This window comes from Saccostrea cucullata, unplaced genomic scaffold, assembly GCF_032062105.1.
Source record: "Saccostrea cucullata isolate Sc308-1 unplaced genomic scaffold, CSIRO_AGI_Scuc_v1 ctg15927, whole genome shotgun sequence".
Lineage (NCBI taxonomy): Eukaryota > Metazoa > Mollusca > Bivalvia > Ostreida > Ostreidae > Saccostrea > Saccostrea cuccullata.
The window spans coordinates 1-13,246 of NW_026941431.1; the positions used below are offsets into that span (position 1 = coordinate 1).

At 34.5% G+C, this 13,246-nt stretch overlaps 1 protein-coding gene across 1 annotated transcript; it reads left to right on the top strand.

Moving 5' to 3' along the window:
• Positions 1 to 4,338: 4,338 nt before the first annotated feature.
• On the top strand, positions 4,339 to 12,371 carry LOC134257819 (histone-lysine N-methyltransferase set-17-like; the record flags this gene model as incomplete). The annotated part of the gene is made up of 6 exons (XM_062740416.1): positions 4,339 to 4,435; positions 4,785 to 4,819; positions 5,710 to 5,764; positions 6,239 to 6,303; positions 6,701 to 6,835; positions 12,184 to 12,371. Coding segments are annotated over exons 1-6 (575 nt in total), but the record flags the coding sequence as incomplete, so codon positions are not given.
• Between the last annotated feature and the right edge of the window lie 875 nt (positions 12,372 to 13,246).

A 13,246-nucleotide genomic window follows, 5' to 3' on the forward strand; every position in this document is an offset into this window, starting at 1 on the left:
AGAGGCCTTCCGATTGTAGCAGTATCCCTACTGTGTTGGATTGTTACAGGTAAAATAAATAAAAGCCTACCTTCCAAATTGTTAAGATTAATGTAAAAGACAGAAAAGTGGAGGAGTCTTTTACTTTTGAATTTGTTGTAAATCGAGGTTTTGACTCTGTTAGGATTTTTTTTCTGAAGCAAAGACTTCCTCTGCCGTAAAAAGGAGGACAATTCAGTTTTCCAGAATACCAAACACTAATAATTTAATTCTGGATGTAACGCGTTATTTGATTGGATAAAGAATTTATTTTATATCCTCTTACATAAGTTGCCTACGTCACACGATATTATATGACTGCCGTCACGAGAAAAAGGCCCTTAAGGTCAAATTTTCATAAATTTACTTTTTGGTAAATTTTGATAGCCGGACTCTTTCTGAATGCAGATATACTTAAATTTTGAAAATATCTCACTTTTTCAGTATTTTAGACGCATTTTAGTAAGACGCACCAAAACAACTTTGACGTTGCTCACGGAAAACATAATGACGTCGACTGCGTCTAATTCAATTTTCAAAAAATCTTAAAATAACGCTATTTAAATACCCTCAATCGTTTTGAGAATTATCAGCTCGATTAAATATTTAATTTTTTCTTCCAGGCGACTAGTACGTTACTATTCCTAAGGGATTTCTTATGTTATTACTATTTTCATACTATTTTAGAACAGCTACATGTAGTAATATCGTTAAAGGGGGGGGGGGGGGTCTAGACAGAATCTAGTAACGGTTTATAATATATATTCAGTAGGAAAAACAATAAATTCATACAAATTATTCTTTTTATATAACATAATCTAACTCAATTTATAAAAAATATATAAAGTAGTTAAACACTTAAACATTAAAAGAGAGAGAGAGAGAGAGAGAGAGAGGGGGGGGAATCCAAGGACACCGCGCGCAAAATGGGGCATCCCATCGCAAAAAGCACATCGATCCCGATATTAAAACGAAAATAATAATTTTCTTATGAGTCATCAAAACTCATCATTCACTCACCATCACGCAGGAACGTATTTTTATTCCCTATAACTGTTACGATATCATAGGATAAAAACTCCATATACAATATGTATTTTCTGTATCACCGAAAAATGAGAAATAAATTCAGATACGCCAAAATACATGTATGTAAACTTGTTTTTAAAAATGTTTATTCCGTTTATAAAAAATCATGAATGCATGAATTCATGTTCGCTACTTCCATGCAAGCAGATTTTCTAAAGTTTACTTTTTTGAATATTCTATTAAAAATGTTGAAAGCACTAAGTTTCCATTGTTTATACAATTTATATCTTCGCCTGTATTAGTTATGGAGTATAGAAACATAATAAAGAGGCAAATAATGTCAAAGGATTGTTTTATGAATGGTTTATATACCGTACCTTAAATTGAAACTTTCTTTGAACTTATACATAAAATTGAAACTGTCTATTAATTTCTAACTTTTAAATTAAATCACAATAAAAATCGTTCACAAATATTTCTGCACATTCACTTTTTTGGGTTTAATTTTGAGGTACATGTACCCTGTTTCACTGGAACATAACACTTGTATATTTTTTACAAGGACCTCTACTGTGATCTAAAAAAATTATGTATATTGTATAATTTAATAAGAGATGGTTAAATGTAATGTTCTTGTCTCTTTTACATATACACACAAAACGGTGCTTGACTTTTCTGTGCGAAATTATGGTTCCATTACAATTTTGAAGAAATTTATTTGAAACTGAATGAATATATTTTTATGCAATAAAGGAAGACCCGTAGAAAGCCATTTCAGTTGTGTGTGTGTGTGTGTTGGGGGGGGGGGGTACAGCTATATTTTTTTTTCAGTTGTGGGTACTTTCAGCTACCAAATATTTCTTAACAAGCAAAAGTAAAGTTTTTACGGCCAGGAAAGGTCATCTATTCCTCTTCCCCCGTGACATTAGCTAATCTGACACCTAATGAAAGCTTTTCACATTTCGATGCGATTGTCGTAACCAATATTGAAATATTACGTCCAACCTACGTTTATGCTTTTTATATTAGGCGATGCGGTTAAGTAATAATCTACCGCTCTAATCCATTTTTTTCTGAGTTATTAGTTCAAAACATACTACTTTCTCTGTATATCGAAATAAAAAAAAATATATATATATATGACTCGATTTCGCCTGTCCCCTACAACTCAGTGACGTAGCATCGTTTGAAAAGAGGGTGGGGGACAGCCAGAATAAATATTCAATTTACCTTTAAAAAAAAAACTTGTCAACCAAAAAGTGGGGATTGTCCAAACTCGAATCCAATTTCGCCGGTTGGGGGAGGGGGGGGGGTAGGTTTAGACTTCTTCCAGTATCCATTTTTCTAAGTCAAACAAAATACACTGCTTTTTTTCCTATTGTGCACTAATTTGTTTATGCTGCAACAAAAAAAGGAGGGGGGGAACCAGACTTCCCACGTAGCCCCCCTCCCCGATGCTACTTGCGTGCCACTGTAATATAGACCATATTTTTCTTTCAATGCAGAAATATTTGAGTTTGTTTATTAATTCCTTTCCTTAGAGTCATTTTAGGATTATGTTTTTACCATGGGTGGCACTGTAGCGCTCCGGTCTGCCGGTTTTTTCGGAAAATTATACTTCTTCAGCTTTCTTTTCGCTTAATCTATAGTGTGTTTTTTTTCTGATTAAAAAAAAATCCTTATTCATAATATCACTGTCGATGTAATATTGTTAATTTCTTCAAAATTAAGTATAAGGTTTTGGGGAAAAGTCTACAGTGGCTGTGTTAAAATTCCTAAACATATTGCAATTCAGTTTCGAGTAGGATTTCATTCATTCATTTCATCGGAACAATTTAAGGAAATTGAAACTATTTATTGGATCATTTTAAATAAGTTTTTGAAACAAAATTTATTTTCTGCAAAATTTTCATGGCATCCCCATTCTCCCTTTTTTTTCTCTCCCCCCCCCCCAAGCATATTCTCTTTCTATTTATTTAGTATAGAATTATTTATTGTTGATGTAGAAGGTCTAATTGGATCTCCCATGTTATCAGAATATACATCCAGTCAAAGAGGGGTTATGTTTTTTAGCTTTAACTTTAAACGGTTGTCTTTGTATTTGGAGATTTTTTTGGCTTGTCTTTTTATCCCCCCTTTTTTTACACACATTTTAAAATTGACAGTTCACAGTGGGCTGGCTACCGGGGAACATAAATATCATTCACTATGGATTAAAATTAAAATGGCTAAATACATTTTTAATTATGGTATATATTTTTCAGAAAAAAGAAGCGCTTATAAGAACGGTAATACTAGAAGTGCATAGACCTCTCGCTCGCTCTTTCTCTCTCTCTCTCTCTGAAAAAAGTACAATATCATGTGTATGGAATATACCTTTTAATATTAAGACTTCTTAACATGAATTCAAACTTAAGCATTTGGAAATTTCTCAAAAAACAAATACGCAGCATCTTTAATTTAGTCATGAATAGACATCGTTTTAATCGCCGTTCCTAGCAATGTGCATGTCCATCAACATCAAGTTAAATACTTAAACAGAATTATGAATAAATTCACGTATTAAATAGTAATAATATCATACTGTATACCTATTAAATATGTCCGCATCAAGTTTCAAGTTTTTGTTACACTTTGAAATCCAATTTTATTTCTAGATCACGAAACGCAGTTGACAATTTTTCTTTTACTTCCGTGTTTACCGCAACTTTGACGTCGTTTTCTGAGCATTGTGACGTCAAAAGATACGGGCCCTTTTCTCATGACGGTAGTCATATGTCAAACGTATTTACGTTACTTTTAATATATGCTCAGTCTGAAACCATTTTTTGGGGGGAGAAAAAATATCTTATCGTCTAGACTGAAATTAAATGATACAGAATGAAGCATATTTCAACCTATGTTTTACTCTATATCAAAATGTAGGACTACGCGCAAATTGCCTGAAGTTATGTATTATTGTGTAACATAGGTTAAAAAGACAGTTTATTCCTTAAATATTATTACTGAAATTATATCGTATTTACCATGGCTCATTGACGTGTATTGAAGTACATGAAACTTTATATAATTACATGACTCTTTATAAAATGTGAAACAGGTAAAATTGTGGGAGTGGGAATATCTTAAAGTTAAAAACATAATCTTGAAAACATATGACAGTTTTGATCGCCATTAATTCGGAACCTTTGAAATGTTACCCTGGAATTTCCGGATCCGATGTCTTGAGATGCTCCCCGGATTGTTGAATGCTAGTGGTCTGGTGTTTCCTTCCACAAAGAACCGACGTCCATGTTGAATTCTAGTGACTTTTGTCATCAGCAGGGGGCTCACATGGTCGTCCTAGACTCGGAGGAGAAAGAAAAAGTACTCACCAAATATATTGAAAGTAAGAGATCAGGAGTGGATGTAAGTTAAAAAAAACCCAGAAAACGAAGATTTTTATTTGTTAATTTCTGGCTGCTGTAGTCGAAACGTCATTATACGATGAATTAAATTTATATATAAAAAAAAATAATTATCTTACAACCTGAACCATATAATAGTGTCTAGGTTTAAAATCTAATTTATGTTAACACTCCTGAATCACTTACTGCTGAGACGATAACATGCATTAAATTGCCGTGTAGATCTAAGGTTACATAACCATTATACACATATGTAAGAGGAAAATTGCTTGGGATTCTTATAGTCAAGTTTATACTGGAAATAAAATAATATATTTTTTGTCGCTTCAGAGATGAATTTTTTGAACATATATCAAGAAAGAAATGTAAGTATGAGAGAGAGAGAGAGAGAGAGAGAGAGAGAGAGAGAGAGAGAGAGAGAGAGAGAGAGAGAGAGAGAGAGAGAGAGAGAGAGAGAGAGAGAGAGAGAGAGAGAAAGCTGACCTTGAATATATTTTAAAGATAAACGTGTTTTTCATTAAATTCTCAGAAATGCTTTTGCTCTGAATTCACCAGCTGCAGAAACGTAGTCCACTCGAAAGTAAATTGACTTCTGTACAAGAATATGTGGTTCTCTGGTTTATCTGTTCAACTTTTCCTTTATCTCTGCCACAGTCTTCTAACGCGCTGAACCTGCATCATTCTACCACATCAACAAAAATTTATTATATTAACAAGAACTTTATCATAGTTAATGGAACTCGTTTTCATTAACAGGAACTTGATTACAATAAATGGGACTCTTAAAATGAAAGAAATTCTATGACACGAACAGGAACTCGATTAAATGAACCAGAACTCTATAACAATAATAGGAACCCTATTACATCAACAAAAACTCTATTACAATAAAAGGAATTCTATTACAAAAACTCTATAAATGAACAGGAACTCTATTACATCAACAAAAACTCTATTACAATAAAGGGAATTCTACTACACGAACTCTATTAAATGAACAGGAACTCTATCACATCAACAATAACTCTATTACAATAAAATTAATTCTATTACAGGAACACTATTACATGAACAGGAACTCTATTATATTAACAGGAACTCTATTACATTAACACTAACTCTATTACATTAACAGGAACTCTATTATTATCATTGGAAATTCTCTACTATCATTGGAACTCTGTTACATTTATTGGAATACTATTACATTAACAGGAACTCCATTATTTTAACAGTAATTCTATTACATTAACAGGAACTCTATAAGATTGCTCAGAGGGAATGGGACATTGAGGCTGAGAAGAAAAACTGTAAGTATTAGTGTTCACCAACAGCCTGATAGGAGAGATAACTCTTACTATAATGAGTGTTTGTTTGTTGCTTTTATTTTTAAAGAAAAGGATCAAATGAAATGTCCTTGTCTGTCAGTTTGTACATATTTTAATCATAAATTAGATTTTTATAAGAAAATGTCTCTAAAAGTAAAGGAAATACAGATAAAAATGAATCAGATACAAGTAAAATGCCTTATTTACATGTAATGATAAGTTTGATAAAAGTCTACCTCTCAAATAAAGAAGGTGATAATACACACTTAAATTGTCAGAGTGCTTCCATGGATAGACACTTTAAACGTTTGTTATGCTAAAAAGATATTGTTTTAACCATTTTTGGTTTTTTTTTTATATTTTGTCTTATAAAGTTTTAAATTCATTTTATATCAGGGGAAAAATATGCTTGCAAAGTATGGACAATATTTAAGTGTATTTATTTTCTCTCCTCAGTTTGTGCAGATTTCATTAAGCATGGTGTACAAAGTTCTAAATATAAACACATTCCTAATGCAAAGGTATGTACAGCCACTTGAAAAAAATGCATCGTTTAGAGTTTGTTTCACGATACATACTAGAATGCCACAAACGTCGTATCTTAAATATCTATACAGGCAATACTTCAACACAAAAATACACTAAACTGGTTTGTAGACCAAAGGTCTATGATAGGTGGCATAAGGAACTCTTTAATGTGCGGTGTTTGGAGCTTCCTTAATGCTAGACCTCTACCATTAAGTTTCCCTTAAGTAGAGTTTCATAGACCTTGCTGTTGTCTAAATGTTATATTAGTAGTTAGATAAATCATGCAAGAAGTTAATATTATACTTAAAATCATGTGTCCTTGACCTCTGTTTCGTGTCCTTGACATTATCTTGTACATGTAAGATTCCTCTAGGTTCCCCGCCTCACCAGAGAGCTAATCTGACCACGCCCTCAGGATTCGCCATCAAATCTTCGTCACTTCCGGGAGCGGGGATGGGCGCATGGGCGGAGACCTTTGTTCCGAAGTTCACGATCCTCGGTGTATATGAGGGACTTATTATACCCGCACTTTCTAAAGAAAGTTCGGGTATATTGTTGTTACTCATGTTCGTCCGTCCGTCCGTCCGTCTGTCACACTTTTCTTCCCTGAACTCCTCCTACATTTTACACAGTAGCTTAATCATCTTTTGGGAGATGGTTTGTGGGGTCATGTAGATGTGCAGTAAGGTTTTGGAATTTCGATTTTGCCCTGGGGGGTCAAATGGGGGTCGAAATATGACGTTTTTTGTCCAAAAAGCCCCGTCTTCCCTGAACTCCTTCTACATTTTACTCAGTAGCCTAACCAGCTTTTGGGAGATGGTTGGTGGGGTCATGTAGATGTGCAGTAAGCTTTCGGAAGTTTGATTTTGCCCCAGGGGGTCAAATGGGGGTCGAAAAATGACATTTTTTAAGCAAAAAGCTCCGTCTTCCCTGAACTCCTCTTACATTTTACTCAGTAGCCTAACCAGCTTCGGAGATGGTTGGTGGCAAACTACTAGATGTGCAGAAGGTTTTGGAATTTCGATTTTGCCCCGGGGGTCAAATGGGGGTCGAAAAATGACTGTTTTTGTCCAAAAAAGCCCCGTCTTCCCTAACTCCATCTACATTTTACTCAGTAGCCTCACCAGCTTTTGGAGATGGTTGGTGGGGTCATAGACGTGCAGTAAGGTTTTGGAATTTTGATTTTGCCCTGGGGGATTAAATGGGGGTCGAAAAATGACGTTTTTTATGCAAAAAGCCCAGTCTTCCCTGAACTCCTCTTACATTTTATTCAGCAGCCTAATCATCTTTCGGGAGATGGTTGGTGGGGTCATGTAGATGTGCAGTAAGGTTTTGGAATTTTGATTTTGCCCCGGGGGATCAAATTGGGGTCGAAAAAATGACGTTTTTTATGCAAAAATCTCCATCTTCCCTGAACTCCTCTTACATTTTATTCAGCAGCCTAATCATCTTTTGGGAGATGGTTGGTGGGGTCATGGAGATGTGCAGTTAGGTTTCGGAATTTTGATTTTGCCCCGGGGGGTCAAATAAGGGTAGAAATATGATGTTTTTATGGAAAAAGCCCCATCTTCCCTGAACTCCTCTTACATTTTATTCAGCATCCTAATCATCTTTGGGAGATGGTTGGTTGGGTCATGTAGATGTGCAGTTAGGTTTCGGAATTTTTATTTTGCCCGGGGGGTCAAATGAGGGTTGAAAAATGACGTTTTTTATGGAAAAAGCCCAGTCTTCCCTAAACGCCTTTTTTGTTTTAAACAGTGGTCTTATCATTTTTTGGGAGAGTTCACTCTTTTGAAATTTTGTTAAAACATCAAGGTCAAGGGGTAAAAAATCATAGCATGTTGGGAGCCTCTTGTTATGGGTAATGTTCACTTGAAATGTGAAAGTCAAATCTCTTCTCAATGAAAAGGAAATACAACATTAATGAAAACTAAGTTAAACTTCAAGGTCAAGGTCACAGAGTCAAAAAGTCATGATACATTTTGGAAGGTCTTATCACAGGTAAAATGAATGCCCTTTCATTTATCTTTCAAAATGATCAATTCAAAGCAATTGATTTTTTTAAGGAAATTTTAGGTCAAACTTCAAGATCATGGGTAATGAAAATCATAGTGTATGTAGAATGGTATTGTCCCATTTAATACTAATACACATGTTTAATATAAAAGTCCTATCTCTTCTCATTCAAAATATTCGACCATGATGACCAAGGTTAAATTTATTGTGACAATATGCAGATTGACAAACAAATGAGATTTAATGTACCCTACCTTTAGCAAAAATGGGAACAATAAATGTCTTTGCTGTTCTTGAGAAGAAGATTTATGTTGGAACAAGATGTTTTTGTGAAACACGACGTGCCCGGTGGCAACAAAGTTAAAAAAATCTTCTTTTAGCATATTGATCACAGTCAAGGTCACAAGGTCATTGACCATGGTGTCATTCGAAAGAACTTAATCAGTGGAGTATGAGTACTAAATATGAAGTCCCTATCTCCTATGGTTCAAAAGTTGTGACAAAAAGAGTAAAAAGCTATTTTAGCATATAGGTCACAGTCAAGGTCACAAGATCATTGACCTTGCCGTCGTTTGAAAGTACTTTATCGGTGGAGTATGCATACCAAATATGAAGTCCCTATCTCCTATGGTTCAAAAGTTATGACAAACAGTGGAAAAAGCTATTTTTAGAATATAGGTCACAGTCAAAGTCACAAAGTCATTGACCATGGTGTCATTTGAAAGAACTTAATCGGTGGAGTATGCATACCAAATATGAAGTCCTTATCTCTGATGGTTCAAAAGTTATTGCAAAAAGTGTAAAAGCTATTTTTAGCATATAGGTCACAGTCAAGGTCACAAGATCATTGACCTTGATGTCATTTGAAAGGACTCTATAAGTGGAGTATGCATACCAAATATGAAGTCCCTATCTCCTATGGTTCAAAAGTTATGAGAAACAGTGGAAAAAGCTATTTTTAGCATATAAGTCTTAGTCAAGGTCACAAGGTCATTGACCTTGAGATCATTTGAAAGGACTTTATTAGTGGAGTATGCTTACCAAATATGAAGTCTCTATCCCTTATTGTTCAAAAGTTATGGCCAAGGTTAAAGTTGACAAACAGACAAACAGATAAACAGACAAACAGACAAACAGACAGGACAAAAACAATATACGCCTGGGATCTATCGATCCGGGCGCTTAAAAAGTACCCTGCATATTTAAATGTAAATTGGTTGAAATTAGCCCAGTGGTTCTTAAGAAGGTAATGAGAAAAGTTTGCAGATAAACAGATGGACAACAGAAATCAGTACATTTCAGAAAACAGTATGCTTATAAATAGTTAATCAAGGTGCTTTGGGTAGCAAAATAAAGCTAAACTGGTATATCTAATTCATCCGCAGAGCTTAGTATATTTCAATATGCACAACCTTTTCAACTCTTATAATTATTTTTTTAAAATTTATATCACCATGTCTCATTCAAGGGAGAACTAGAGATATGACCAGATGTATATCTGTTGAATATAAAATATGTACATGTATTCTGTGTTTTTTTTTAGTATTTTGTTTGTTTGTTGTGACAGCAACTGTTATGGCAGCTTTTGGCAAAGGTTGAAGTTTCTCAAATGTAAGTCAAACTCCAAGGTCAAGGTCAAAGGGTCTAAATTGTTGGTATCAAAGGGAAAGTCTTGTCACAAGGAATACACATGTGAAAAGGGAGAAATCCCAAAACTTCCTCACCTGTTCAAAANTTATTGCCAAGGTTAAAGTTAAATTGGATTCAACTCTAAGGTCTAGGTCAAAAATAATTATACCTGTTGAAAGTTCACAATGATTACACATGTAAGAGCATGAAAGTCCTAGCACCACCTGTTGAAAACTTACGCCAAGTTCAAGGTATTTTTCTTGTAAAATTGGGTCAAACTCCAAGGTCAAGAGATCAAGAGGTCAAAATTGGTGGTACCCATTAAAAGGTTTTGCCAAAAGAAATTTACCTATGAAATATTGAAGCCATGTGTATAGCCCAATCCACTTAAAAAATATGGGCAAGGTTAAAGTTTCAGTGGACAGACAAAAATACATGAACATAGGAAACAAAGTATGTATAAATAGTCAAATGAAAAAATTTTCTACTATTATGGAGTCATAAGATCAATTGTCATTTCAGGTACAGGGAGTCAGTGGCTGGGGAGATCAGACCCCCCCCCCCCCTGGAATTAGCAGTTATCTAAATAAGACTATATATGTACTGTAGAGAATAAAAATGACTTTGGACATCCTCCCCCTTAGAAAACAGGGACTCCACCATCATTGTTTTTATTATTATTTTTTATTTCCATCTCAGGAAATCTTGGGCTGATTTTTTTGACTGAGGTGTGACACCCCCCCCCCCTTTCTGAAAAAAAAAAATTCTGGATCTGCGTCTGTTATATACTGAATGTCCGCAACGGGAGATAACTTGACAATGTGAAATTTGTCGACTGTGGCATGCGATGATCTTTGACCATGTTGACCCTTTTTGAACTTCAACCTAACCATTTGCATTTATTTATTTTCATGCAATCTATACTAAATCTTGTACTTACCGAATGTCATAGGTCGTGACAACGAATTCATGAAATATAATCCATATAATGCAATTAAAACACAAATGATTTTAACTGACAACACTGCATCGTCAGCATACATGTGCTAAATAATCTCATTCGACAAACCTTTGCTGATTCCGTTGCCAGTATGAATTGGCCGAGGTGTGCCGAGAGGTGATATCTATAAATATGATAATGGGTGAGGCAAACCCAATGTGAATGTAGAAAATAAAACTGTTTAGTTCAAGAACAAATTTCAAACTATCATAATAAACTAAACTATGTTTTTTAAAAATGTGAGAGTGAGAGAGAGAGAGTGTGTGTGTGTGTGTGGGGGGGGGGGGGGGGGGTAGGCATTGACAAATTAATCGGGTTGTATTTTCAATTCAATGGGTTTTTATCCCGACCAAATACTAAAATCAGTTTGCACATTTTGATAAATTCATCAAAAACGCTTTGTACTAAGCTAATATTTTATGTCGATGAGAAAGTAAATTTAAAAAGTTCCAAATTATGGGAAAATTATTTATTTGAATCTTATTAAGTAATTTACTTCAATCATTCATTAAATTCTGTTATTTCAGACTGGTTATGAATTAAGTATTTTAAAATACATATGTGAGGCTCAGAGTTGATATGGTATGAAAATTTTATGTTCAATTTGACGAATACATGTACGGTGATAATTATAGAATTATTTTGACTTCTTCCTTGGAAAGTCCAATATGAATGAGTGTATATTTAAAGGCAAACACCATAGTGCGGGTATTACTGTCTCATGACAGCATCTAGTTCACACTGTAGACAAGAAAGATGATTTCTATTCATGGCAGGTAAAATCACACAAAGAATCAAACAAAATGAAAACGAATCGCAGTTGCATATTTTAGTTACATATTTCTAGTTCCTTGTCGTTGAAACCAGATGGACTAAAAATTTCCTCTGCTTTCGTCCCTCCATGTCCGCCTGTTTATCCGTTTGACTAGCTTCTGTGTATGTTGCATGACTTTGATGAGTTATAGATGAATTTTTATTTTTGATCCACTTCAGTGATTTCTGATAAAATTTTCAATTTTAGAGGAAACCAGATTACACGGTATGGGACTAGTATTGCTAATGTAACACTCCCACAACGCTTTATTTTTTAGATTCTTTTAATCCCTAAATATTCATTACCTTAAAGTTATTTTGATCAACGTTGATCTGATTGCATCAAGTATAAAATATACAACATATTCTGAACTAAAATTCATTCTTAACCATTAGGATCTTATTGTTTTCAAAGGTAGATAAGCAGGGGACTAACGGTACTTACAACATAGATGCAGAAGATCCGGCCTGTAGTAACTGGTTACGATTCGTTAATTCTCCCGCCAAATATCAACAGGAAAATGTCGTTCCTATCACGTGCGAGGGCATCATCTTCTATATGACGTCACGTGACGTAGAACCGGGTGAAGAACTTCTGGTCTGGTATGGGGATGGATATGGGAGGTTTTTAGGCGTAAACCGCATACATCCGGGTAATGAAACAATACATTTCATGGTTATTTGTTTCCATCCGAGTATTTAAACAATCTACTTATCAGATAACTTGACCATATACAATGTGGTCATTAAAACATTTTTATGCCCGCGTGAACAAAGTTTCGGCGGTTTATAGTGTTTGTCGTGTCCATCCCTCTGTCTGTCTGTCTCTCTCTCTCTCTCTCTCTCTCTTTGTGTGTCTCTCTGTCTGTTTGTCTGTTTGTACGCGAAAACTTTAATACAGCCCATAGCTTTTGATTTAGTGGAGCTTTGACTATCATATTTCACATGTGTATTTTTTGTGACAAGACCTCTCCTAGGGTACCACATAACTTGACATTTTGACCTTGACCTAGGAGTTTGACCCAGTTTTACATAAAAATTATAACTTTTACTTTGGTCATATCATTTGAACATTGGATACCAGAGTTGTTATGATTTACATATAGTTCACATATATATTTTTGTTAAGAGACCTCTCATTGGATACCAACAACTCTGACCTTGGAGATTTTAGTACTTGCGAAAAACTTTAACATTGGCCATAACTTTTGAGCGGTAACGTCTAGGGCTTTTATATTTTACCTAATTGATCCTTGTGACAATAAATTTCATTTGATATTACAATTTTGACCCTTTGACCTTGACCTTTAAGTTTGACACATTTTTACACAAAAAATCTAACTTTTACTTTGAAACTAATTTTTTCAATGGTAGATTTTAGGAATATCATATTTTAAATATATTATTTATCATAAATAACCTGGCCATTACATTCGAATTGTAAGATTTAGGTCTTCCAAACTTCTATTGCATGTTGT